At 47.7% G+C, this 27,611-nt stretch overlaps 1 protein-coding gene across 1 annotated transcript in view; it reads left to right on the top strand.

The window, feature by feature from the left end:
• The window catches only part of MIER2 (MIER family member 2), a 63,847-nt gene extending 41,689 nt beyond the window's left edge, over positions 1–22,158 (top strand). The window contains exons 7-13 of the mRNA XM_039319314.1: positions 585–654; positions 2,860–3,011; positions 6,307–6,388; positions 11,828–11,922; positions 16,343–16,446; positions 17,878–18,014; positions 21,300–22,158. Of these exons, the coding sequence (XP_039175248.1) occupies positions 585–654; positions 2,860–3,011; positions 6,307–6,388; positions 11,828–11,922; positions 16,343–16,446; positions 17,878–18,014; positions 21,300–21,775 (1,116 nt within the window). The 3' untranslated portion in view covers positions 21,776–22,158. The remainder of the gene's footprint in view (positions 1–584; positions 655–2,859; positions 3,012–6,306; positions 6,389–11,827; positions 11,923–16,342; positions 16,447–17,877; positions 18,015–21,299) is intronic.
• The last annotated feature ends 5,453 nt before the right edge of the window (positions 22,159–27,611 follow it).

Below are 27,611 nucleotides of genomic sequence, written 5' to 3'. Positions count from 1 at the left end.
TGGTTTATACCTTTAGAGCAGGGGTCTTCAGACTTGGCCCTTTTATGACTGGTGGACTTCAACTCCCACAACTTTATTATTATTATTACCTCCAAGAATCCTTCCAACTTTATTATTATCATTATTATTATTATTATTATTGAGGATCATCACACAGTCAGCCAGATGTTCAGACTAGATTTGGCATTTTGTCTACCTATCAAGTCCTTACCCAGGATGCTGATGATGATGATGATGATGATTATCATCATCATAAGCAGGCTTCAACTACAAGTCGAGGGCTACCTGCAGTTTATTAGCTTCCTTGGTCCATTTGGCGTGTTTCTACACCCCCCCCCTAGTGCTGTAGTATCTGACGCTTTTATCACCACCTCATTTAACAATCACCTTGCTTAGCAACAGAAATTTGGGACTCAACTCTGGTCGTAAGTTGATGACTACCTGCAGCATTGAAGCTTCTTAGGCAGAGATTTCAGTTAAGGCAAAAATTTATCCCTTTTGCAGACGGAATTTAGCAGCTCCCCCCTCAAAGAAGTTCGTTCTTCCGCTTATCCTGTTTACCCATTTTCCTTTCCTCCCATCAGGAGATCATGGTGGGAGCTCAGTACCAGGCCGTTGTCCCTCTCTTGAACTTGAACAGGCAGGGCGAAAAAGGTGAGCAACTTCCCTCGTGTGGATCCTTGTCGTTTTAGCCTTTGGCAGTGCTGTATGTGTGTCTTTGATCTCTCTTCCTAGAACCGTGGTGGCGAACCTATGGCACGCGTGCCACAGGCGGCACGCAGAGCCCTCTCTGTGGGCATGTGCGCCGTCGTCCCAGTCCTAGGCCTTCAGCTGGGTTTTATAAAACCTTTTCGCTTTAGGCCTCCGCCGCCATGTGCAAAAAAAAAAAAAAAAGGTTCAATCAATCAATCAATTTCAACTTCTCACGGGAAAAAAAAGATCTCGCAAAGTTGGAATTGATTGATTGAACCTTTTAGTCCCACCCAGTCTGCCCTTAGCACCGCAGCCACGCCCAGCCAATGGGCCATGCCCACCCAATGGGCCACGCCCACTTGGCACCCGACTATACAGACGTGGGTTTTGGGTTGCAGTTTGGGCACTCGGTCTCTAAAAGGTTTGCCATGACTGTCCTAGAAGTTAACCCTCAGGTCCAGTTGCCGTGCAAATCGGCTGTCCTTGGACAATACCAGCTGAGGATTTGGGAGTTTTAGAAAAGGAAAGAAATAGCCACTGGGGGGGTGTGTGTGTGAAAAAAAAAGTGTTTGGCAAACAATTAAAAAAAACAAGCCTCGTTGCTTGAACGCTTTGTCTTCTTCTCGCCAAACCTACTGGGGTTTTTCGTTTGAGGTTCTCGCATCAGAGTTAAAGTTTTCGCACAACATTTGTCACACAGTTGTGCTGTGTGTGCAACCGGGTTCTAGGACTCAGTTTGCTTGAGTCCTAGATCAGGGCTTTTCAACCAATGGTACGGGTACCACCTGCGGTACATTGGCACCTGGCAGGTGGTACGCGACCATCCTAGAAAAGGGGTAGCGGGGGAGGAGAATGAGCTGAACCGGTGGCAGCACCGCACAAGCCTGAGCGAGAGACGGCTGGAGCTGCAGGGCTGTCAGGGCTCAGTGGAAGTGCCAGGATCAGCGCCAGGCTCCAGCTGGAGCTCGGCACTGATCCTGGTGCTTCTGCTCAGCCCTGAAAAAGCGCCAATCAACTGGAAAGCAGCACTGATCCTGGCACTTCTGCTGAACCTAGAAGAAGCACCGATCAGCTGGAATGTTGCAGCCTCTCCAGGGTCTTGTGATTTACATTCAGATGCTTGGTAACTGATTCATATTTATGGCGGTCACAGTGTCCCAGGGTCATGTGAAGTGACCAAAACCTGCTGCAACCACCCAGCAGACGTGGGGAATAAAAACCAAACACCCTCCCACCCCAACCCCGCTGCCAATCCTCAACAGAAATTCTCACAACAATGGAAACCTCGGACAGGAGGAAGAGCGCCACCGGGTGGGCAGGCAGGTGTCTTGCTCGGCTGTGCCTTGGGGGGCACTTTTTTCAGTGCCATTGTAACTTCAAACAGTCACTAAGCGAACTGTTGTAAGTCGAGGACTACCTGTAGTTTTATCACTTTTTTCCTTTTTTTTTTTTTCTTTTTTGGTCATCAAGTTTTTGACTCCTTGCTAGGCGACTGGTGGTACTCGGATATTGCCATATCCCAAAAGTGGTACAATGGGTGGAAAGGTTAAAAAGCCCTGTCCTAGATTCCTTGTTGTCGGAATGTAGAAATTGTTCGCTTGTTTGTTTGTTTGTTTGTTTGTTTATTTGATATTTATCCTTCCTTTTTCACCTTGTGAGTAACTCAAGGCAGCAAACATACCTAATAATCCTTCCTCCTCCTGTTTTCCCCACAACAGTTCTGTAAGAGAGAATGACTGCCCCAAAGTCACCCAGCTAGCTTTCATACCTAAGGCGGGACTAGAACTCACCATCTCCTGGTGATTGGCCCAAAGTCACCCAGCCGGCTTTCATGCCTAAGGCGGGACTAGACCTCACCATCTCCTGATGATTGGCCCAAAGCCACCCAGCCAGCATTCATACCTAAGGCAGGATTAGAATTCATAGTCTCCTGGTAATTGATCCAAAATCACCCAGCCAGCTTTCATGCCTATGGTGGAACTAGAACTCACTACATCTTGTGAGATTGGCCTGACATCACCCACCCGGTTTTCATGCTTAAAGTGGGATTAGAACCCACAACCTCCTGGTTCCCAGGCCAGGACCTTAACCACTACACTAAACTCTGGGTTCAGTCTCTCTCTCTGTCTCTACGTCACTCACTCACTCACTCTTTTTTTCATCTAGTCTATGAAAATGATGACCAGTTGTTGTGGGACCCAAATATCCTCCCGGAGAAGGAAGTGGAGGAATTCCTCTTCCGAGCCACCAGGAGGAGATGGGACGAAGTCTCCAACGCCAGGTTTCCGGAAGGAGAGATGGTGAAGGATAACGAACAAGTGAGTGCTACGGGGCTAATGCTCCCCCATTACCACTGGGATTAGTAGTAGTAGTAGTAGTAGTAAAGTTGGAAGGGACCTTGGAGGTCATTTAGTCCAACCCCCTGCTCAGGCAGGAAACTCTATACCATTTCAAACAAATGGCTGTCCAGTCTCTTCTTAAAAACTTCCAGTGTTGGAGCATTCACCGCTTCTGGAGGCAGGTTGTTCCACTGGTTAATTGTTCTAACTGTCAGGAAGTTTCTCCTTAGTTCTAGGTTGCTTCTCTCCTTGATTAGTTTCCACCCATTGCTTCTTGTCCTGCCTTCAGGCGCTTTGGAAAATAGCTTGACTCCCTCTTCTTTGGGGCAGCCCCTGAGATATTGGGATGATGATGATGATGATGGTGATGATAAAGTTGGAAGGGATCTTGGAGGTCATCTAGTCCAACCCCCTGCTCAGGCAGGAAACCCTGTACCATTTTGGACAAATGGCTGTCCTGTCTCTTCTTAAAAACTTCCAGTGTTGGAGCATTCACCGCTTCTGGAGGCAGGTTGTTCCACCGGTTAATTGTTCTCACTGTCAGGAAGTTTCTCCTTAGTTCTAGGTTGCTTCTCTCCTTGATTAGTTTCCACCCGTTGCTTCTTGTCCTGCCTTTAGGTGCTTTGAAGAATAGCTTGACTCCCTCTTCTTTGGGGCAGCCCCTGAGATACTGGAAGACTGCTATCCTGTCCCCCCTCGTCCTTCTCTTCGTTAAACTAGACATACCCAATTCCAGCAGCCGTTCCTTATATGTTTTAGCCTCAAGTCCCCTAATCATCTTTGTTGCTCTTCTCTGCACTCTTTCTAGAGTCTCCACATTTTGCTGCAAGGGAAGTGCTTATTATGAGGAAGGCTAATGAATGAGTTAATGTAAAAATTCTGAGGCAGCCTCAAATCTCCCCTCAGCAGAGAAGGATAACTAGGGCAACAAAAAGGTAGATTGTTGTTGCTGTTGTTGTTAGTTGTGAAGTCGTGTCCCCATGGACAACCTTCCTCCAGGCCTTCCTGTCCTCTGCCATCTTCTGGAGTCCATTGAAGCTCAAGCCTTCTGCTTCAGTGACTCCATTCAGCCACCTCATTCTCTGTCGTCCCCTTCTTCTCTTGCCCTCAATCTTTCCCAGCATCAGGCTCTTCTCCAGTGAGTCCTTCCTTCTTGTTAGGTGGCCAAAGGACTTGAGTTTCAACTTCAGGATCTGGCCTTCTAAAGAGCAGTCGGGGTTGATCTCCTCTAGGACTGACCGGTTGGATCGCCTTGCAGTCCAGGGGACTCGCAGGAGTCTTCTCCAGCCCCAGAGTTCAAAGGCCTCCGTTCTTTGGCGCTCGAAGGTTTTTCAGCCATTTCGGTGACTCTTAACTTCTATTTGTGCAAGAGGCTTGCCCAGATCAGACAAAGCTTTACCTGCTGCAGTTGGTAGATGCTGGATTGGGAAAGATGTTCCCTGGTTAGGTAATGGGGGGGGGGAAGACAACCAGCTCAGAGAGCACCAAGGACTCCACAGTTCAACCCTGAGCTTCAAATATGCCCTTGGAGAGAAGGCTATTTCCAAGCCCTACCTGGAGATGTCAGGGTCTTTAGCATCAAGTGTCACTATGTCAATTGAGGGGTCCTTGGTGCTCTCTGAGCTTGGTTGTTTCCTTGCAGATGTTTCGATACCCAAAGTAAGTAACATCATCAGTGCTCGAAGGGAGTGGGGGTTTGCAGGAAGGAGAAGGAGGAGGACTGTGGCGTCCTTGGTGCTCCCTGAGCTTGGTTGGTTCCTTGCAGACGTCTCATGACCCAACTAGGTAACATCACCAGGTCTATTAGAGAGTGGAGTAGAGGAGGAGGAGGAGGACTGTGGGGTCCGTGGTGCTCTCTGAGTTTGGTTGTTTTCTTGCATATGTTTCATTACCCAACTAGGTAACATCATCAGTGCTAGAAGGAAGTGGGGGTTGTGGAAAGGAGAAGGAGGAGGATTGTGGGGTCCTTGATGCTCTCTGAGCTTGGTTGTTTTCTTGCAGACATTTCATGACCCAACTAGATAACATTGTCAGTGCTAGAAGGGAGAGGAGGAGGAGGAGGAGGAGGAGGAGGAGGAGGAGGAGGAGGAGGAGGAGGAGGAGGAAGACGACGACTGTGGGGTCCTGGGTGCTCTCTGAGCTTGCTTGCTTCCTTGCAGACGTTTTATGACCCAACTAGGTAACATCATCAGTGCTAGAAGGGAGAGGGGTTTGTGGAGAGGAGAAGGAGGAGGACTGTGGGGTCCTGGGTGCTCTCCGAGCTTGCTTGTTTTCTTGGAGACATTTCATTACCCAACTAGGTAACATCATCAGTGCTAGAAGGGAGTGGGAGTTGTGGAAAGGAGGAGGACTGTTGGGTCTTTGTTGCTCTCCGAGCTTGATTGTTTCCTTGCAGATGTTTCTTTATAATGCCAATTAGGGATGCTGCAGTTGAGCTGCGTCCCTCCTTAGCCCTTGCTATTCGATACCTTTTGTGCGCGATGACAATGACAAGGCTGTGCTTCTTCTTTCCATCCCCTTCCCTGCTCTGATTCCTGTTTCTCAGTAGCCTCTTTCTTTCTCCCCATAGCCAGAGCTGATTTTCTAATCATAGGCATCCCTGTGCAATTGTATCTAGTTTAATGATTGTGTCTAGTCTAATGAAGAAAAGGATGAGAGGTGACATGATAGCAGTATTCCAATATCTCAGGGGCTGCCATAAAGAAGAGGGAATCAAGCTATTTTCCAAAGCACCTGAAGGCAGGACAAGAAGCAACGGGTGGAAACTAACCAAGGAGAGAAGCAACCTAGAACTAAGGAGAAACTTCCTGACAGTGAGAACAATTAACCAGTGGAACCACCTGCCTCCAGAAGCGGTGAATGCTCCAACACTGGAAGTTTTTAAGAAGAGACTGGACAGCCATTTGTCAGAAATGGTATAGGGTTTCATGCCTGAGCAGGAGGTTGGACTAGAACAGGAGTAGGCAACCTTGGCTCTTTTATGACTTGTGGACCACAACTCCCAGAATTCCTGAGCCAGCATGAGGGAAACTTTGGCTCTTTTATGACTCGTGGACTCCAACTCCCAGAATCCCTGAGCCAGCTATGCTGAGGAGAAAGGGAGAGGTTTCCAAGCTGAGCCATGCTGGCTCAGGAATTCTGGGAGTTGAAGTCCATGAGTCATAAAAGAGCCAAGGTTGCCCACCCCTGGACTAGAAGACCTCCAGTGTCCCTTCCAACTGTTGTTGTTGTTGTAGTTGTTATTACTTTATTATTATTATTATTTCTCCCACAGGCCCTCTACGAATTGGTGAAATGTAACTTCAACGCAGAGGAAGCCCTGCGGCGACTCCGGTTCAATGTGAAGGTCATTCGAGGTGAGACATAAGACCATTCTGTCTTTCTCTTTTTTCCACCTTTCTGTCTTTCTCTTGTTTGGCAGAGGCTCTCTAGCCCCATTGGAAAATCCCCCTCCAGATTTCCCAAGCTCACCTTTTCAAAGCTGGTGCCCTTGAGGAGAACAGGTAGTCCTCGACTTACGATCATTCATTTAGTGACCTTTCAAAGTTACAACGGCATTTAAAAAAAAACCCCGACGTGACCGTTTTTCACACTTATGACCGTTGCAGCATCCCCATGGTCACACGATCGAAAGTCAGACTTTTTGACAACTGGCAGGTGTTTACGACAGTTGCGGTATCCCCGGGGGGGGTCACGTGATCCCCTTTTGCAACCTTCTGACCAGCAAGGTCAGTGGGGGAAGTCAGATTCACTTAAAAACCGTGTTATTACCTTAACAACGGCAGTAATTCACTACCTCTTTGACGAGAAAGGTCATAAAATGGGGCAAAATTCACTTAATCCATTGCCGTGCTTAGCAACCAAAAATTTGGGCTCAGTTGTGGTCCTAAGTGTATTTATTACAACACTTAAAGAAGCAATAAATAGATTCATAAAAGAAATAAAAAAATATGTAAAGAGACTTAGTAGGGATAGAACAGAGTAGGCAACCTTGGCTCTTTTATGACTCGTGGAGTTCAACGTCATGAAGGGGCCAAAGTTTCCCCCATGCTGGCTCAGGAATTTTGGGAGTTGAAGTTCGCAAGTCATGAAGGGCCCAAAATTTACCCCATGCTGCCTCAGGAATTCTGGGAGTGGAAGTTCACAAGTCATGAAGGGGCCAAAGTTCTCCCATGCTGCCTCAGGAATTCTGGGAGTTGAAGTCCGCAAGTCATGAAGGGGCCATAGTTCCCCCATGCTGCCTCAGGAATTCTGGGAGTTGAAGTCCACAAGTCATAAAAGAGTCAAGGTTGCCCACCCCTGGGATAGAATAAAGTACCAGTAAATGTACAAAGTGTTTGCAGGTATCTCCAAATTTAAATCCCTTATAACAATACCAATAGCACTTAGACTTATATATCGCTTCATAGTGCTTTACAGCCCTCTCTAAGTGGTTTACTGCAGTGGTCCCCAAGCTTTCTAGCTTGGCAGCCTAGCGGCCTGGCATGGTATTTGTGGGGGGTGTGAGTGGTAGGCACACGCACCCTCTACTCACACAAATGGAGATTCGCACGCAAGCGGAGGGCGCGTGAGCTCTCTTGCATAGCTCCATTCACGCAAGTGCCCTCTGCTTACATGAGTAGAGCTTCATGTGTGAGCTTGCCCCCCCCCCCACATGTGCACTTAACCATTTGTCCCCAGTGGTTGGAGACCCCTGGTTTACAGAGTCAGCCTATAGCCCCCAACAATCTGGGTCCTCGTTTTACCGACCTCGGAAGGACGGAAGGCTGAGTCAACCTTGAGCGGGTCAGGATCGAACTCCCGGCAGTGGGCAGAGTCAGCCCGCAATCCTGCAGTCTAACCACTGGCTCTCTCGTTAATTAATTTTACCTCATTAATTAATTATTGAAGTATAGGACTAGGTTTCTTATACAATCTTAATTAGAAATCTCCAGATATTCATATTGTAATAAAATCCATATTGGTAATACCACTACTGGTAATTCATTGAAAAGGAAAAGAAATAGAAAGAAAAGGGGGTAGATTAAAGGTAAAGGTTACACATGGATCAATTTCACCCCTGAGCAGAGTTTTTAAACCTAGGTCCCCAGATTAATCTAAACCCTTAATTTGAAGAAGAGGCCCGCTGGATTAACAAAAGACGTGGTTGGAAGTCTAAGCAGAACAAAGCCCGTCAACCCCAATATCCAGGTGGATTCAAGGGCAAGAATTAATAAAGAATTAATTAAGGGAGGACTTGAACACCTCACTGAGCCATATTACACTTAACTCTTAAGACGTCATCCAAACCAGGAGTGTGATTAAGATGGAGAGGGTTGACTATAATAGGAAAACCGTGCTTTGTTTTAGATTTAGACCAGGGGTTTCAAACTGCCGGCCCACGGGCTGGATGCAACATAGCAAAACCGTGCCCACCCCATTGCCGGCAATGGGGGGAAAAAAAGTCACTATATGTCACAACACATCATGTGACGTTGTGAGTTTGACACCCCTGATTTAGAGCATCTAAATCAGACGTGTCAAACTTGTACACGTTGTGCAACGTATCGGAGATCTTTCCCCATTGCCGGCAATGAGGTGGGCGCAGTTTCCTGGTGACGCCTCTGGCCTGTGGGCTGGCAGTTTGACAGCCCTGATCTAAATCATTGTGTATGTCTGATGTAGGTTATGTCTGATGTCAATCAGCCGTTAATTTCTTCTTCCAGCTTCTGTATGACAGAATAACAGAGTTGGAAGGGGGACCTTGGAGGTCTTCTAGTCCAACCCCCTGCTCAGGCAGGAAACCCTATCCCATTTCGGACAAATGGCTGTCCAGTCTCTTCTTAAAAACCTCCAATGTTAGAGCATTCACCGCTTCTGGAGGCAGGTGGTTCCACTGGTTAATTGTTCTAACTGTCAGGAAATTTCTCCTTAGTTCTAGGTTGCTTCTCTTCTTGGTTAGTTTCCATCCGTTGCTTCTTGTCCTGCCTTCAGGCGCTTTGGAGAATAGCTTGACTCCCTCTTCTTTGGGGCAGCCCCTGAGATACAGGAACACGGCTATCACGTCCCCCCTCGTCCTTCTCTTCATTAAACTAGACATACCCAATTCAAGCAACTGTTCTTTATATGTTTTAGCCTCCAGCCCCTTAATCATCATGAAGACCTTGAGAATGAGGAGAAGAAGACTGCAATCTTTCCCCCTTCTCTGGTCTGTTTTACAGGTAGTCCTCAACTTATGACCACAATGGAGCCTGTCCGTCACAGTCATAACTTGTGATGTCTGTAAACCGAGTTGGTCACATCACCAACTTGATTTTACTCCCTTTTTTGCAGCAGTTGTTAAGCGAACCCATGGTTCGCCGTGAGCCGGCATTGCGGAAAACGTAAATGCCAGGTTTCGGCAAAGCTATCGTAAAATGCAGACACGTGTTGTCACTTCAAATCGTCGCTAAATGAATGGTTGTACGTCGAGGACAACCTGTATGTCAACAGCTTCTTGCAAGGTTCTCCATTAATGAAGATGGCCACAGAGAAAGAAGGCGGTTAGAAGTCAAACTAACTTTGGTCAAGTTAGAAGAAGTAAAGAAGTAAAACTAAAGTTGGCCGAAACCTAACATGCATGTAGATTATATAATAATAATAATAATAATAATAATAATAATAATAATAATAATAATAATAATAATAATAATAATGAGGAGGAGGAGGAGGAAGAAGAAGAAGAAGGAGAAGGAGAAGAAGAAGGAGAAGGAGAAGAAGTAGTAGTAGTAATAGTAGTAGTGGTAGTAGTAGTAGTAGTTGTTGGAAGGGACCTTGGAGGTCATCTAGTCCAACCCTCTGCTCAGGCAGGAAACCCTACACCATTTCAGACAAATGGCTGTCCAGTCTCTTCTTAAAAACTTCCAGTGTTGGAGCACCCACAACCTCTGAAGGCAGGTTGTTCCACTGGTTGATTTTTCTCACTGTCAGGAAGTTTCTCCTTAGTTCTAGGTTGCTTCTCTCCTTGATCAGTTTCCATCCGTTGCTTCTTGTCCTGCCTTCAGGCGCTTTGGGGAATAGCTTGACTCCCTCTTCTTTGGGGCAGGCCCTTTGTGGTAAATGGGAAATAATCTGGTTGCTAGAATTCTTGTCACCTCACCTTCCCCTCTCAGTAGATCTTGCTGAGCAGATCTTGTGTACTTTGTGCAAAAAGTCAGAGAACGGACAGTTTCCAAGAAAGTCATGTGTCCCCTGGCTTGAAAGAAAGAATCGTGGATCAGAGATCGATGCAACAATTAAATGCTGCCACTTCCAAGAAAGTCAGGATCTCGTTGCGGAACAATCCGGCAAAAACCAGATGAAAATAACTGTCAGTGCTTGGGGATTGAAGCATGTTTCTCCTTTTTTTAAAAAAAAAAAAAAAAGATCTGCCTCAATTATTGAACAGCTTTTAAAAAAAAAACCTACATGGAGTCCTCTAATTTTTAAAACTTTAGGAAAATTCTCAGTGATCTTTTTTCTTTCTTTCTAGAGGAATACAGGTAGTCCTCGACTTATCGCCACAGTTGAGCCCAAAATTTCTTTTGCTAAGAGAGAGAGAGAGAGTCGTTAAAGTGAGTTTTTGCCCATTCTGTGACCTTTCTTGCCACAGTTGTTAAGTGAATCGCTGCAGTGCAGTTGTTATGTTAGAAACACGGTTGTTAAGTGAATCCGGCTTTCCCCCTTGACTTGGCTTGTCAGGAGGTCGCAAAAGGGGGATCACGTGACCCCCGAGACACTGTGACCATCATAAATGTGAATGAGTTGTCAAGTATCTGAATTTTGATCACGTGACCCTGGGGATGCTAAGACAGTCGTTAAGTATGAAAAACGGTCATAAGACACTTTTTTCCGTGCTATTGTAATCTTTGAACAGTCACTAAACGAACTGTAGTAAGTCGGGGACTATTTGCACAAAGATGACAGACCACAACCTTAGGCAAGAAAATAAGAAGAAAAAAAGTTTGTTTGTTTCTCTGGCTTTGATTCTATCTATCTATACATACATACATACATACATACATACATACATACATACATACATACATACATATCTTATATCTAGAGAGAGAGAGAGAGAGAGAGAGATAATGAGAGACAGACAGACAGACAGACAGACAGATAGATAGATAGATAGATAGATAGATAGATAGATAGATAGATAGATAATGTAGATAGATAGATAGATAGATAGATAGATAGATAGATAGATAGATAGATAGATAGATAGATAGATAGATAGATAGATAGATAGATAGATAGATAAGGTAGGTAGGTAGATAGGTAGGTAGATAGATGAGAGAGGGGGAGGGAGGGAGAGAGAGATAATGAGATAGATAGATAGATAGATAGATAGATAGATAGATAGATAGATAGATAGATAGATAGATAGATAGGATAGATAAGGTAGGTAGGTAGGTAGGTAGATGAGAGAGAGGGGGAGGGAGGGAGAGAGAGATAATGAGAAAGATAGGTAGGTAGGTAGGTAGGTAGGTAGGTAGGTAGGTAGGTAGATGAGAGAGAGGGGGAGGGAGGGAGGGGGAGAGAGAGAGAATGTAGAGAGCTTAAAATCTATATGTTTTTAGTCATTTTCTCTAACCACGTGTGTATTCTTAACCAAAAGATGATTAGGGGACTGGAGGCTAAAACATATAAGTCACTTTTTTCAGTGCCGTTGTAACTTTGAATGGTTGCTAAATGAACTGTTGTAAGTCGAGGGCTACCTGTGTTTCCTGAGCTGGCCTATCTGGAAGGGCTGACATTCTCTCCCTGATTGCCTCCCGTTTCCCCCTTTGCAGATGAGCTCTGTGCCTGGAGCGAAGAAGAATGCCGAAACTTTGAACATGGATTTCGGGTGCATGGAAAAAACTTCCACCTTATTCAAGCCAACAAGGTAATGGGAAGCCACTGTGGGTCCCGTGTGAAGGCAGGTGAATTCCAAGCAGGCTTTGAAGAGGTGCAGAAGAAAAGGCAAGGTTGCAGGAGCTGACTTCGCAGCTCACCCCTCATTGCCTTCTTGCGTTTCCTGGCAAATACGGACATTGTGATGACAGTTTAGACCAGGGCTCTTTGAACTTGGCCCTTTTATGACTTGTGGACTTCAGCTCCCAGAATTCCTCAGCCAGGCACGCATGCCTGGTTTGAGGAATTCTGGGAGCTGAAGTCCACAAGTCATAAAAGGGCCCAGTTTGAAGAGCCCTGGTTTAGGCCCAAGGGTATCTCCAACTTTGGCAAAGTGTAAAACATGTGGACTTCACCTCCCAGAATTCCCCAGCCGGGGGAATTCTGGGAGTTGAAGTCCACAGGTCTTAAAGTTGCCAAGGTTGAAAACCCTTGGTTTAGCCCAGAGCTAGGCAACCTTCGCTCTTTTATGACTCATGGACTTCAACTCCCAGAATTCCTAAGCCGGCACGGCTCAGCTTGGAAACCTCTCCCTTTCCCCTCAGCATGGCTGGCTCAGGAATTCTGGGAGTTGAAGTCCACGAGTCATAAAAGAGCCAAGGTTGCCTACCTCTGGGTTTAGTCTGAGGGGCCCAAGGTTAGGGACAGTTACTGGCTTAGATGGATCTTCTGTGCTCTCAGATGATCTGGAATGGCATGCCCACTTTCAAAACTGTAAAACATAGAATATAGAACATAGTATAATAGGGTTGGAAGGGACGTTGGAGGTCTTCTAGTCCAACCTCCCAGCCCATGGCAGGAGATCTATACCATTCCAGACCTTTGGGCTTGATGGGATGGATACACACGATCATAGAAAGAATCATACAACAACAAAACAGAATAATAGAATTGAAAGAGACCTCGGAGATCATCTAACCCAACCTCCTACTGAGGCAGGAAACCCTATGCCATTTCAGGCAAATGGCTGTCCAGTCTCTCCTTAAAACCCTCCAGTGATGGAGCACCCACAACCTCTGGAGTCAGGTTGTTCCACTGGTTAATTGTTCTCACTGTTAGGAAATCTCTCCAGCTTTAGGGAACTGTCTCTTCCCAGAGATATGCAAGCAGTCCTCAACTTATGACCATTATTGGGCCCAGAATTTCCATTGCTAAGCATGACAGGTGTTAAGTCAGTCATGCCTGATTTTACGACCTTTTTGCCATGGTTGTCAAGCAAATCACATGGTCTTTAAGGTATCCAACTTCCCTCATTGACTTTGCTTGTTAGAAGCTGTCTGGGAAAGTCACAAATGGCGATCACATGACCCCCCAGGACATTGCAGTTGTCGTAAATACATGTCAGTTCGCCAAGTGCCAGAATTTTTGATCACATGACCAGGGGGATGCTGTGACAATCATAAGTGGAAGAACCAGCTGGACATCCCTTTTTCCGTGCTGCTGTGACTTTGAACAGTGGCTGTACTAATGGTTGGAAGTCAAGGACTATGTCAGCGGACTTCAAACTTGGCCCTTTTATGGCTGGTGGGCTTCAACTCCCAGAATTCCACCAGTCATAAAAGGGCCAGGTTTGAAGACCCCTGGGCCATGCTGTTACTTTTCTCACTGAAGTAGTACCTATTTATCTACTTGCATTTGCGTGTTTTGAACTGCTAGGTTGGCAGGAGATGGGCAAGTGATAGGAGATCACCCCACTGCGCGATGTTCCGGTCTCGAACCTGGACTGCCGGCTTTCTAGCCGACAAGCCCAGTGTCTTAACTGCTGAGCCATTGTATTCCCCTACCTGTATGTAGACCTTACTTTATTTATCTTCTAAGCCAGGGGTTCCCAACCTGTGGGCCGGGGCCTGGTAGGGGGCAGGCCACCGGGCCGTGGGACAAGCTGGCCAGTGTCCGTGCACGTGCGCGCACACCCCCTCACTTGCACTAGCGCAGCAGCCGGGCACAAAAATGGGCCACCGCCATGCCTCAGGGTGCAAAAATGGCATGCCGCATCTCGGGGCACAAAAACGGGATGCCACCGCCGTGCCTCAGGGTGCAAAAATGGGACGCCACACCTCGGGGCACGAAAACGTGCTGCCACCACTGCGCCTCGGGGTGCAAAAACAGGATGCCACTGCCACGTTTCGGGGTGCAAAAAAAGGATGACACCGCTGCACCTTAGGGTGCAAAAATAGGACGCCACGCCTCGGGGCACAAAAATGGGCTGCCACGCCTCGGGGCGTGAAAACGGGCCGCCGCCGCACCTCGGGGCACAAAAATGGGATGCACCTTGGGGCATGAAAACAGGACACCGCTGCTACACCTCGGGGTGCAAAAATGGGAAGCCACACTTCGGGGCAAGAAAATGGCACGTCGCGGTGCCGCGGGGTGCTGAAATGGCTCACCACCATGCCACGGGGTGCAAAAACGGGGCGACGCCACACCATGGGGCGCAAAAACGGCGTGCTGAAACAAGCCCCGCCCTGTTTGCAGAGTGCATATGCATGCATGCATGTAAATTGCTTCTTCCTCCCTTTTCCTTCGGTCCACCAACTGCCAAAGGTTGTGGACCTCTGTTCTAAGCCAAGGCTCTATTATTTCAACAAACCTTTGGCCACTAGAGGTACCGAGTGAGTTGTGTCGGTCCTCTTTACTTGATTTCTCAGTTTAATGATGATGCATTTTAATGTTGTGTATTGCTGAACACCGTTCAGAGTCCTCCAGGACTGGGGTGGATTATAAGTACTGCAGATAAATTTAAAAGGAAACCACCTTCATTCATCTCAGTCTGTCCTTTTTCTAATCTTTAGCCCCCGAGGTTTCCAAAGTGGTTTTTGTAGCTATAACAGGTCATGCTAAACCTTGCTTAACAAACCACACTTGCTCTTATTCATTTGCTGTTTATTCATTATTGTAATTTGCATGCTGACTACAGACAATGGACAGCTTAAAACATTAAAATTTTAAACCTTACATAGGGAATTCTCAACTTACAACCATTCGTTTAGTCACCACTTGAAGTTAACAATAGCACTGAAAAATGTGACTTAACGACCATTTTTCACACGACCGTTGCAGGATCCCCGTGGTCACGTGATCAAAATTTGGCCGCTTGGCAACCGACTCGTATTTATGACGGTTGCAGAGTCCCTGGGTCACGTGATCCTCCTTTTGCAACCTTCCGACAAACAAAGTCAGCGAGGGAAGCCAGATCCACTTAACAACCGTGTTACTAACTTAACAACTGCAGTGATTCCCTTAACAACCGTGGCAAGCAAAATCGTAAAAATGGGGCAAAAGCCACTTAACGACTGTCGGCTTAGCAGTGGAAACTCTGGGCTCGACTGTAGTCGTAAGCCGAGGACTAGCCGTAGAACAGAATCCCAAATTAGAATACAGCAGTGGTTCTCAACCTTCCTAATGCCGCGACCCTTTAGTACAGTTCCTCATGTTGTGGTGACCCCCAACCCTAAGGGCTCTCCAAGCGCACACCGCCGCCGCCCACTCACCTGCCACGCCCGAGGCTCAGCGCACCTCGCCTGTCCTCACCTTACTTCCGAAGGTTGCCGGCCTGCCCAGCTCCAGCTGGCCGGGGAGGGGGGGCAGGAAGGCCACTCCGCCGGCTCCGCCCAGCCTGGTTGGAGAAGCACCCAGGTGGCGAGAGGGAGAGAGCGCGCGAGAGAGAGAGAGCCAAGAGGGCGACAGCGCCGGCAGAGCTTAGTTCAGCTCCTCCGCGGAAAGGGCCGCGAAGCAGCGCAGCTTCCCTTAGGAGATGCTCGACGGTAACGAATCCGGTGCTGCAATGGCCCCCAGCTCGAAGCCGTGCGGAGACGGATAAAGGAGCGATGTCTCAGTTCCTAAGACCATTGGAAATATGTGTTTTCCGATGGTCTTAGGCGACCCCTGTGAAAGGGTCATTTGACCCCCAAAGGGGTCACGACCCACAGGTCTAGAACCGCTGGAATACAGGTAGAATACTTGACATATGGCCGTAACAAAGCCTGCCCATCATGGTCAGAAGTGTGAGTCGTAATGGGTCATCGCAAGTCTTTTTATTACTATTTTTATGCTGATCCTTGTCCCCTATCAAGGCTGCAGGACGATTCCCATCCCCTGGTTGGCATGAAGAGAAAATTCATTTTAAAGCCGAGGTCCCCAACTTTTTGGGCACCAGGGACTGGTTTCATGGAGAAAGGTTTTTGCGCGAACCAGAGAGTGTGTGATTTTATGTGCTGCCTGCAACCCACAGATGGGGGCTTTGCTTGTTTGTGCGGACCGGTTGCTGGCATGCCACGGCCCGGTACCGGTCCACAGACCTGAGGTTGGGGACCCCTGTTTTAAAGGATCCTGGTATCTGTTTCCCATTCTTAGCAGGTCTCTGGAAGGCCGGCCTTTCCATACTGCTCCTCACCCTTCTTCCTGTTTTGCAGGTCCGGACCCGGTCGGTGGGTGAGTGCGTAGAATACTACTACATATGGAAGAAGTCGGAGCGGTACGACTACTTCACCCAACAGACGCGGTTTGGAAGGAAGAAGTATGTCCTCCTGATTGCCAGAGAATAATGTCTGGTGTCGCTGGCCGTAGGTGGCCAAGCCTGAATCCCCATGCAGTTGTGCCCAGAGCATTTGACCAAGATCCCAAAGGGGGGGGGGTTTGAGTCCAGAAATTTGCAAATAGGCAAATGACAGCAGGAAGCCTGGATAAGAAAATTAAAAGCCCCCCTAACTTCCTAAAGTCAGAATTTAATAGTTCTTGACTGACAACCATTACACCTGACCCTCACGATACACCCACACCTGACCCGTCACAAGGCCCTCCCTTGACATATCCACACCTGACTGTCACAAGACCCTCCCTTGACACACCCACACCTGACCCGTCACAAGACCCTCCCTTGACACACCCACACCTGACCCGTCACAAGACCCTTGACACACCCACACCTGACCCATCACAAGACCCTTCCTTGACACACCCACACCTGACCCGTCACAAGGCCCTCCCTTGACACACCCACACCTGACTCGTCATAAGACCCTCACTTGATACACCCACACCTGACCTGTCACAAGACCCTCCCTTGACACACCCACACCTGACCCGTCACAAGACCCTCCCTTGACACACCCACACCTGACTCGTCATAAGACCCTCACTTGATACACCCACACCTGACCTGTCACAAGACCCTCACTTGATACACCCACACCTGACCCGTCACAAGACCCTCACTTGATACACCCACACCTGACCTGTCACAAGACCTACTGACCATACCTGAACCCCTTATAAACAGAAGAACACCAACATCCCTTAAACCAATGTTTCTCAACCTGGATATTTTTCAGGTGTGTGGACTTTTACTCCCAGAATTCATCAGCCAGCATACATAGTTAGGAATTCTGGGAGTTGAAGTCCACACATCTTAAAGTCATCAAGATTGAGAAACACTGCCTTAAACGCTGAAAATGTTACCTAGCCTGGTAACGAAACGTTCAAAAACCAAACCCACAAGCTCAGAGAACGAACCTCCACCCTCATCCTCCACCTGAGCTACAGATATCCATCACTTACTAACTTATCAACTGCAGTGATTCACTTAACAACCAAGGCCAAAAAGGTCATAAAATGGGGCAAAACCCGCTTAACAACAGAAATTTGGGCTCAATTGTGCTTGTAATAATAATAACAGTAATAATAATAATAAAGTTGGAAGGGACCTTGGGGGTCATCTAGTCCAACCCCCTCCTCAGGCAGGAAACCCTATACCATTTCAGACAAATGGCTGTCCAGTCTCTTCTTAAAATCTTCCAGTGTTGGAGCATTCACCGCTTCTGGAGGCAGGTGGTTCCACTGGTTGATTGTTCTAACTGTCAGGAAGTTGAGGGCTACCTGTAAACTGTTTTGTTCCTGTGGAAAAACCACCTACATGTTTGCCCCTCTTTTGTCTTCTCAATCTCTCTAGGGATTACGCGGATAATTTTTTGGACGGTGGGGAAGTGGAAAGTGCCGGCCGCGCACGGAGCTCTCCCCCCATCGCGTCAGCCACCAGCTGCCTGGACTCCTGTTTCAACCCGGATCATTTAACAATGGAAACCACAGGTACATCTTTACAAGATGGCGCCTCTTCTCAAGCCCAGAAAACCTGGGTGGTTAGTTCTGCGTGGTGGGTGCACAGAAAGGAAGAGAAGTAGGATCGCTTGTATCCTAAGAAGAGAAAACCTGCGTGGGTTTAGATAAAGGCCACCTCTAGCCTCCTGCACATTGAGAAGAAGAAAAAACTTGATCCTCCCAAAGGTGCTTTTCCCATAGATAAAAAAACCTTGAGGCATTTCATATACCAATGGTGGCGAATCTATGGCACGCGTGCCAGAGGTGGCACTCGGAGCTTTCTCTGTGGGCACACGCACCGTCGCCCCAGCCCCGCCTCCCCCCACGGCCCTCTCCTCACCACCAGCCCTCCGGAGGAGAGTCACCCACGGGCACAGCCCACGCAATGCTGCGCAGCCAAGGACATGGTAGCCGGGCAGTGGGGACAAGACTCCGCCCTTGCACCCCGTCGCACGCAGATGATGCTGCAGGGCATGGGTGGAGGGCGTGGCCACCATGGCGCTGCTGGACTGCCTGGGTGATCTGTGGCAGGCCGTGGAGGTGGTGGGTGATCCAGCGGGCACGGCGGAGCGGGGACAGGTGGGGGGGTGGTTTTGGGGCACTCGGTCTCTAAAAGGTTCGCCATCACTGTCATATACAGTAGTGGCCAAAATTGTGGAAACCTTTTGGGAAAAGTGTTCAGTAGAAATGCCACCTTTGGTTAAGTTTCCACCCATTTTTCTTCTAATTTCTTTATAGCTGTATCCTTGTTCACTTAATAATACTATTTTACATGGCTTTCTGGGCGACCGGTCAACTCTTTGCGCCATGACTTTAATTTTATTATGTTTTACAAGCTCACTCAACGAAAGAACACAAAAAAACCCAGCCAACTTGATAGCAATCACATAACACACTGACAAATGTCCTCCTCTCAGCTTCAATACAGGACCATCAATCACTGGATCCTACTGTGATCTGATTGGCTCCTTGCCAAAACAAGATGACACCCGATTGGCTCTCTAAACACTCGTGCTCATTGGCTACAATCAGACAAAGGAAAGCTACCTGATATCAACCTAAGCAAGTTGGGCTTCCTTTTTCTGGTTATTTGGCTATAACTTTTCACAGAATACAGTACAGATAATTGAACAAACTGTGTTGCATTACATGCTTGATTAAATTATCTTTCCATTGATGAATAATTTTATGGCACTACTTCAAAAAGAAAAGTGGTATTATTAGCCATCAAACCTCAAAAATACACTTTTCCCAAAAGGTTTCCACAATTTTGGCCACTACTGTAAAAATATATAACATTGCTGTGTAACCAACCGGAGCTGAGGTAAGTTGAACTGAGCTGAGTTTAGTGAAGTCAGTTTTGCTTTACTTAAATACAGATAGTCCTTGTCTGCCTTTAGAATAGAATAGAGCTGGAAGGGACCTTAGAAGTCTTCTAGTCCAGCCCCTCTGTGTAATGGTTCCAGTAGATGAGACCAGTAGAAATAAGAACTCCAAGGCAATTGCTTTCCTCAAAGAACAGATTTAATGGCCACATAGTATCCACACGAACAAGACTGAAAGTTCCCCCCTCCAAAGGTTATAAAATTACAAGTTAAATTTCCCACCCCTGCAGTGTGTCATAAATCACAATCCCCAATTAACTAGTTTGGCGGTAGCTTCAGTCTGCCAAAACTTAGATACTTGACCTTGGTTCCCACAGAACAATTTATTGTTATGTCTAAACAAGAGAATACATCTCCCCCCTCCCATTACTATGGCAACCAAAAAAAACGAAATGAAGATGGCTGCAGCCAAATTCGGTTGAAAGTTGACACCCTGCTCAAGCAGGAGAACCTATACCATCTCAGACAGGTGGCTGTCCAATTTCTTCTTTAAAACTTCCAGTTTTGAAGCATTCACAGCTTCTGGAGGCAGGTGGTCCCACTTACAACCATTTGTTTAGTGATCATTTAGTTACAAGGACACTGAAAAAAGTGACTTATGACTGTTTTTCACCCGTACGACCGTTGCAGCATCCCCGTGGTGACTTGATCAAAATTCGGACACTTGGCAACTGGCTCATATTTGTGACAATTGCTGCAGTGTCCTGGGCTCGTGCGATCACATTTTGTGACCTTTCAACAGGCAAAATCTCTGGGGAAACTAGATGGACTAGGCCAGGGGTCCCCAATCAGTAGTGTGCCGCGGCCTGCTGGCCACTGTGCCGCAGGACAGGCTGGGCAGTGTGTGCATGTGTGTTTGCACACCCCCTCACATGCGCTAGCCACGAAAACAGGACACCGCACCACGGGGCACCAAAATGGCCCTCTGCTGCACCTTGGGGTGCAATAGTAGTAGTAGTAGTAGTAGTAGTAGTAGTAATAAAAATTTAGAGGGGACCTTGGAGGTCATCGAGTCTAAGCCCCTGCTCAGGCAGGAAACCCTACACCATATCGGACAAATGGCTGTCCAATCTCTTCTTAAAAATTTCCAGTGTTGGAGCATTCACCGCTTCTGGAGGCAGGTTGTTCCACTGGTTAATTGTTCTCACTGTCAGGAAGTTTCTCCTTAGTTCTAGGTTGCTTCTCTCCTTGATTAGTTTCCATCCGTTGCTTCTTGTCCTGCCTTCAGGCACTTTGGAAAATAGCTCAACTCCCTCTTCTTTGTGGCAGCCCCTGAGTTATTGGAACACTGCTAATGAGACGATGATGCACCGTGGGGTACAAAAAAGGAGCGCCATTGCCCCACAGGATGTGGAAACAGGCTGCCGCCGCACTGCAGGATGCGAAAATGGACACACAGGGTGCAGAAATTGGCCACCGTCACAGGGCGCAAAAATGGGGCACTGCCACAGAGCAAAAAACTGGCTGCCACCATGCTGCAAGGCTAAAAACGGCCACTGCAGCGCCACAAGGTGCAGAAACAAGGCACTGCGCCATGCAAGAACAGGGCAAGGCTAGAGAATATCATGTGGGCACTAGCCCCGCCCCGTTTGCAATGCGTGGTCATGGCCCCGCACGCACACACGCGCACACATGTAAAATGCTTCCCCCTCCCTTTTCCTCTGGTCCGCCAATCAGCAAAAGTTGGTGACCTCTGCACTAGGCAATCCTGTTGCTAACTCAACAACGGTGACAAGAAAATTCATAAAACAGGGCAAAAATCACTTCACAGCTGCTTTGCTTAACACCAGAAAGCAAGGCAATTGTTGAGTCAGTTTTTTCTTTGTCGAGGACAACCTGTACTGAACGAATTGGGCTTTTTTCCCCCTCCTTACGCCCCCACCCCCTGCAGAGCCGTTGAGCATCGAAAGCGCAGCCTGCAGTCTCGGCAGCACCAGCGAATCCGGGCACGGCTACGAATGCAGCACCCCTTCCGAAACGAACTGTTCCTTCGATCCCCCGGAGGAGGTGCCTCCCGCCAGCCGTGTCCCAACGTACCTTCAGCACCCGCCCAATCCTCCCGAAGCCGGATTCTACCAGGTGGCTGGGGCGGACAAACAGGAGGAGGAGGAGGAGCCCGTGCGGTGCTCGGAAGAAGCTATCCCCGTGGACTTCGCCCCGCTCCCCGAGACCGTCACAGAAAGGTTACCTTTAATTTCCATCCACACGGGACTGGAGAGCGATCCAGAGACGTTGGTGGCCCCTGCGCAAGTGTCCTTAGCCGTCCCTGATTTCAGCCTCCTGGGTCTTGGAGAAGTCGATAGCCTGCTGGACACTCAGCCGCCCTGTCCGGCGCCCGAGGCCCATTCGGACTCAGTGTCTCAGTGACAGCGGCCACCGAGAGGTCCATCGTAGGCCAGGAGCTGAACTCGGATTCTGGGGGAGACGAGGGGAACGAGAGATGGAAAATTTTGGCTTGATGATGATCTTTTCCTGGTCCTTGGTGACAGAACCTCCGTGCTGCTGCTCCTCCCCTTCCGAAATCCAAGGAGCACCGGTTCCCCTCCAGCCTCACCCCCACCCCCCGGAAGTTCCAATGTGTCTCCAGCAAAACCAAACACCTCCGCCGTCACAATCTCCTGTGCAACGATCCCAGGAGCTGGCAGAAGGGAACTGTGGCCCCCATGGGGTCATCGTGGATGGGGACCCCAAAGCCATGTGGGACAGAGAAGAGTCTTCCCCCACTCGCCATCTCCAGATTCAGCCAAACACCTCACATTTGCTGGGGTGGGTGGGTGGGAGGGAGGGGGGCTTTGGCCCCAGAATGGACACACTGTAGGAAGGAAGGTAAACCGTGAGCACTTTGAAGAGGGAGGGGCTGGGTATCCGGCGGTGGAACGCAAGGTTTCCTGGAGTGCAGGACTAGAGGTAAAATGCATCGGGGTTCCTAATCACCAGAATAAAATAAGGTAGAGCAAGGGGTCCTCAACCTTGGCCACTTTCAGACTTGTGGACTTCAACTCCCAGAATTCCTCAGCCAGCAAAGTCTTAAAGGGGCCAAGGTTGAGGACCCCTGTGGTAGAGAATACCTAAATTTTAATTTCAGGATTGGTGCCTCTCTTGGTTTGGTCTCTTCTGTACACCTGATTGGGTGCGGGTGGGTGAGTGGGTCTGAGTGTGGTGGCTACACACGCAGGCACACATGCGTACGTGGGAGGACTTGTTGCCAAATTTTGTGATTGCGCCCTGTGTTGTTAGAACAAGTGGAAACCCCCCTGTTGGGTCCTATTTCTCCTCCCCGTGACCTCTGTCTGCTGGGGGCTTCCTCCAAGTCATGTGCAGTTTGGGGGCAGAAACGGTCAAAGGGGGGGGGGGGCACGTCTCTCCGATCCTCGTGTTTTTCAGCCCTGGCAACTTCAACTCCCAGAATTCCCTAGCCAGCCTTGCTAGCTGGGGAATTCTGGGAGTTGAAGTCCACGCATCTTAAAAGTTGCCCTGGTTCAGAAACACTGGCCTACATTATTAATTGGTTGCGAGGCTTTTGAGTGACGATAAAGCCACATTTAGTGAAGAATCGCTGAAAGTGGAGTCAAAGCAGTAAGGAGCAGAAAAAAGAGGAATTTGGCCTAGCCACATCTTTGGATGGTATTCAGTGGCCCTCATTTTTCCTTGCCCACCTCTTTACCCACCTACCCCCCAAAAAACATACATTCCATGTTAGCAGAGCAATTTCAGGCGAAGGAGAGATTTAGAAGAAAAAAAAAACACCCCTCTGATTTAACGTCTTTTATTTTTGCTAGAGAGAATTTATTTTTCACAGCCTAGTCCAGGGGTAGGCCACCTTGGCTCTTTTAGGACTCGTGGACTTCAACTCCCAGAATTCCTGAGCCAGCATGGTTCAGCATGGAAACCTCTCCATTTCTCCTCAGCATGGCTGGCTCAGGAATTCTGGAAGTTGAAGTCCACGAGTCATAAAAGAGCCAAGGTGGCCTACCCCTGGCCTAGTCCATTTGTGGCAGTTCTAGTACTGCTGCTTCTTCAGTGTGCCAAACAGACTTAGGAGGGGGGGGCAGAGAGGAGTAAGAGAGGGAAAGTGAGCATATAGAGTCTCCCCCCCCCCCTTCCAAGCTTGGTTGTTTTGACCAGTCAAAATTGTTGGGAGGATTAGCAAGGACAGACAGTGCCATACACACAGCTCTCTTCTCAATGGTGTTACTGGATTGTGTGTCAGATCCTTTAAAAAAAAAAAAAAATTAAATGGTGAAGTCCTGAAGAGGGGGGGTTATTACATTTATACCCTTCAAGATAATATCCTCCTCTGCCCCTCCCAGTTCAACGGGATAAGAAACAGCACAAGCTTTGCAGTTATTCCCCAAATTTTGTACAACTGGAGCCTTAAAACTCATAAAACGGGAGCGAATGGGAGATGAGAACCACCCGCCATCCCATCATCCCCTACCTTGTTTCCATCCCAACCACCGCATCACTGGTTGGCTGTTTCTGCTCCAAATGTTTTCGAGGAAGCGAAGATGGGTGCAGGGGGAAAGCCAGAAATGGTTTGATTTTTATTTATTTTTTTGTAATTTTTTTAATCGTTCACAGAGTTAATTGTCCTTCATCCTCCCGGCCTCTTTTGAAGTGGAAGGTCGCTGGTTGACTCACCGCTCTCCCACCACAGACCTTGGAGAGGGCCTCTGGAAAAAGAGTTTTGCAAAACTGGGGGGCTAGGTTCACCGGGAAGGAAAACCAGCTCCAAAATGAAATGGGGATGATAAGACGGTGGGATCCACTTAGGGACCCGGCGCTGATGGGTGGACGGAGCAAACCTAGCGAACTAGGCCAGGTCAGCTGAGAGTTAGATGTCCCACAATTACAGGTTCTTTTCACCTCAGCAGAGATTTTTTTTAAAAAAAAACCCTTTTAGGGCTATTTCTTTTTTCTCTTCCTGTTCTTCATTACCATTCAGTGACACCCACCCCCAAAAAACCACCCCGGTTTCTACTGAGTTTCACCATGGTTTTTGCAGCAAAAAAAAAAAAAAAGTTATTGTATTACTGATTCTGCTCCTTTTGCTGACATCCCATATTCTTTTCTTCGTTCCCACCTCCCTGCCTGCCTTTCTCTTCTTCATTTAATCCAGTGGTTCTCTACTTTTTCAATGCCGGGCCCCCCCCCCAACCGGTCGTAAGTCGAGGACTCCTCAGCCGGTCGTAAGTCGAGGACTACTCAACTGGTGCAGCACCGTTTGCAGAATGGGACTTTTGGCGGGCTCAGCAGGGCAGAGACAGCCTGGACAATTCCTATTGGCTTTTGAAAGCCAATAGAATTAGACTCTATTCAAGAGAGTCTATTCTATTGGCTTTCAAAAACCAATAGAATAAAAGGGAGTACCACAGCAAAGGAAAAGGGGGAAAAAATGGTGGACTGCGTTGTTTGGTGACCCGTGAAATGGTCGTTCGACCCCAAATGGGGTCCCGACCCACAGGTTGAGAACCACTGATTTAATCCTCAACTATTCTGTGGGAGGGGGTCTGGATTTGGTCACCCTTTCTTTCCCCAGGCCGGTCGACCTGCAGCTCTCAGGGTTAAGTTTTTTTTTTCCAAGGGACTTCACACGTTCAATCATTGTTCTGGATACTGTCAGGTACAAACTCCCCCCTTCCCCCGTTTTGAGAATGCCTGTCCATTCCTTTGCACAGGGCTGGGTCTGTCCTTTTGAGGGGGCATAACATCTTTTGATTTCTTAATATGTCCAGCGGTCTCAGAAACTTTCAACAGGATCACGTAATCCACCCAGGTCAAACAGTGTATTAGTACATGGTTTCTTAGGTCACCCAGAAGAGTTCCAAATTCCCCTTTTAGATCAATGTCCAGAATGCTTTTCTTCTCTTGCTGCATTCCTAGATTCTATCAGTAGGGGGCAGAGGTCTGCCGGCAGGTTTCCCCTGTTGGCAGAAAGTTGCAATTGCAATGGGAAGTTCTCGTGTGACCTTCGCCCTTCGCTGTATGTTAGAGAGGGGTCTTGGGCCATATATGTTTGGGCCCTTCTTGATGGATGTATCCCCCTACCCCAATCAAACACTATCTAATGCAGCACTTCTCAACTTTAGCTACTTTAACGTGTGGACTTCAACTCCCAGAATTCCCCAGCCAGCCATGCTGGCTGGGGAATTCTGGGAGTTGAAGTCCACACATGTTAAAGTTGCCGAAATTAAGAAGCACTTATCTCCATACAATCCCCTTTGTTCATAATCCCCTTTCTCAAAATATACATATATACATACATATTTTGCTCCGATGAATCCTTTTAACATCTTGTCCCTTGCTTCCTTTGGAATGGCCCTATTTCATTCCTTTTGTTTTAATATTTGAAAATGTCTTATTTATACTATGAATTTTCCAAGTTTGTTTACATGGGGGGGAGTCTTTTTTTTTAAGGGATACCATGGTGATGGGGGGGGGAGGGAGGGAAGGAAGGAAGGCTGTTCCTCAGAAGAAGAAAATAAGGACAGCTTCTTTATTCCTTTATTTTGTTACGGAGCATTCATTTATCTTCGTTGCCTTTTTTTTTTTTTTACATCCCATTTCCTGGTTGCCTCTCTCCCTGCCCCACCACTGCTGAAGCTGTGGAGGGTTCTCCACTGTGAAGTGATATTGCCTTGAATACCCTTCATTTATTTATTTAATAAAAAGCATAAGTTTGTGGAGGGGAAGAAAAACCAAACAGGAGACTTGTGTCTTTTTTAAAATAAATATATACATATACATACATACATACATACGCATATATACAATAGTAGCAACTGTGAGAGGGATCTCGGAGTCCTAGTGGATAATCACTTAAATATGAGCCAGCAGTGTGATGCAGCTGCCAAAAAGGCCAACACAGTGCTGGGCTGCATGAACAGAGGGATAGAATCAAGATCACGTGAAGTATTAATACCACTTTACAACCCCTTGGTAAGGCTACACTTGGAGTACTGCATCCAGTTTTGGTCACCATGATGTAAAAAAGATTCGGAGACTAGAAGAGTACAGAGAAGAGCAACAAAGATGATTAGGGGACTGGAGGCTAAAACATATAAGGAATGGTTGCTGGAATTGGGTGTGTCTAGTTTAACGAAAAGGATGAGGGGGGACATGATAGCAGTGTTCCAATATCTCAGGGGCTGCCCCAAAGAAGAGGGAGTCAAGCTATTCTCCAAAACCCCTGAAGGCAGGATGAGAAGCAAGGAAACTAACCAAGGAGAGAAGCAACCTAGAACTAAGGAGAAACTTTCTGACAGAACAATTAACCAGTGGAACAACCTGCCTCCAGAAGCAGTGAATGCTCCAACACTGGAAGTTTTTAAGAGACTGGAGCGCCATTTGTCTGAAATGGTGTAGGGCAGGGGTAGGCAACCCAAAACACTCAAAAGAGCCACTTGGACCCGTTTCCCACCAAAAACAAAACACGGGGAGCTGCAAAACCCTTTTGATATCTAAAAGGAAGATAACACTGCATATATCCTTTTTTACCTTTTATATATATAGGTCTTTGGTTGTTCGGGTTTTCTCCCGCGTGAAATTGGAAGTGTCTTGGCGACGTTTCGACGGAGTCCCATTCGTCATCTTCAGGCTGGTGTTTTCAGCTTCGTGCTTCGAGCAGCAATGTGTGGTCTTAGCTGTTTCTTCCTTTTAACTGCCAGTGGGGGTATGAACTGATTGGATGGGAGCTTGGCTGTGTTCTGATTGGGTGGAGGTGTGTTCTGATTGTTTAGGGGCGTGGCTGTGCTCTGATTGGCTGGGGGGTTGGCTGTGCTCTGATTGGCTGGGGGGTTGGCTGTGCTCTGATTGGCTGGGGGAGTGTTCTGTTTGGTTGTGCTCAGGTTAGTCTGAGTTGCAGAGGGATTCAAGATTTTGGGCTGCCCTGCCATTCCTTGGCTTCGTGTTCGTGGTCGTGCTTCCTCTTCATGGCGGGTGTCAGTTTGCTTCATGTATGGATTGGGGGGGTTTAAAGTGGCTAATGATGCAGCTGTGGTCTGGCTTCTGGTTTGTGGTCGTGCCTCATAGTCAGTGTGGCTTTGGGTTTGTTTTTTGCGTGGATGTTTGGTGGTGACCTCCTGTGTGGTTTTTGTGATTGTGGGTCTGGTATCATTTTTTGTGTTAGGGAGTCGTTTGTCAATAAGGGCGGGTTTCCAAATGGCTGGTAGGCGGGAGGTATCATCTCGCTTGTTCATGCTGT

The sequence above is a fragment of the Crotalus tigris genome, unplaced genomic scaffold (genome assembly GCF_016545835.1).
Source record: "Crotalus tigris isolate CLP2741 ecotype Arizona unplaced genomic scaffold, ASM1654583v1 scf7180000022970.308977840:1548163, whole genome shotgun sequence".
Lineage (NCBI taxonomy): Eukaryota > Metazoa > Chordata > Lepidosauria > Squamata > Viperidae > Crotalus > Crotalus tigris.
This window is presented reverse-complemented; position numbering and strand designations above follow the sequence as displayed.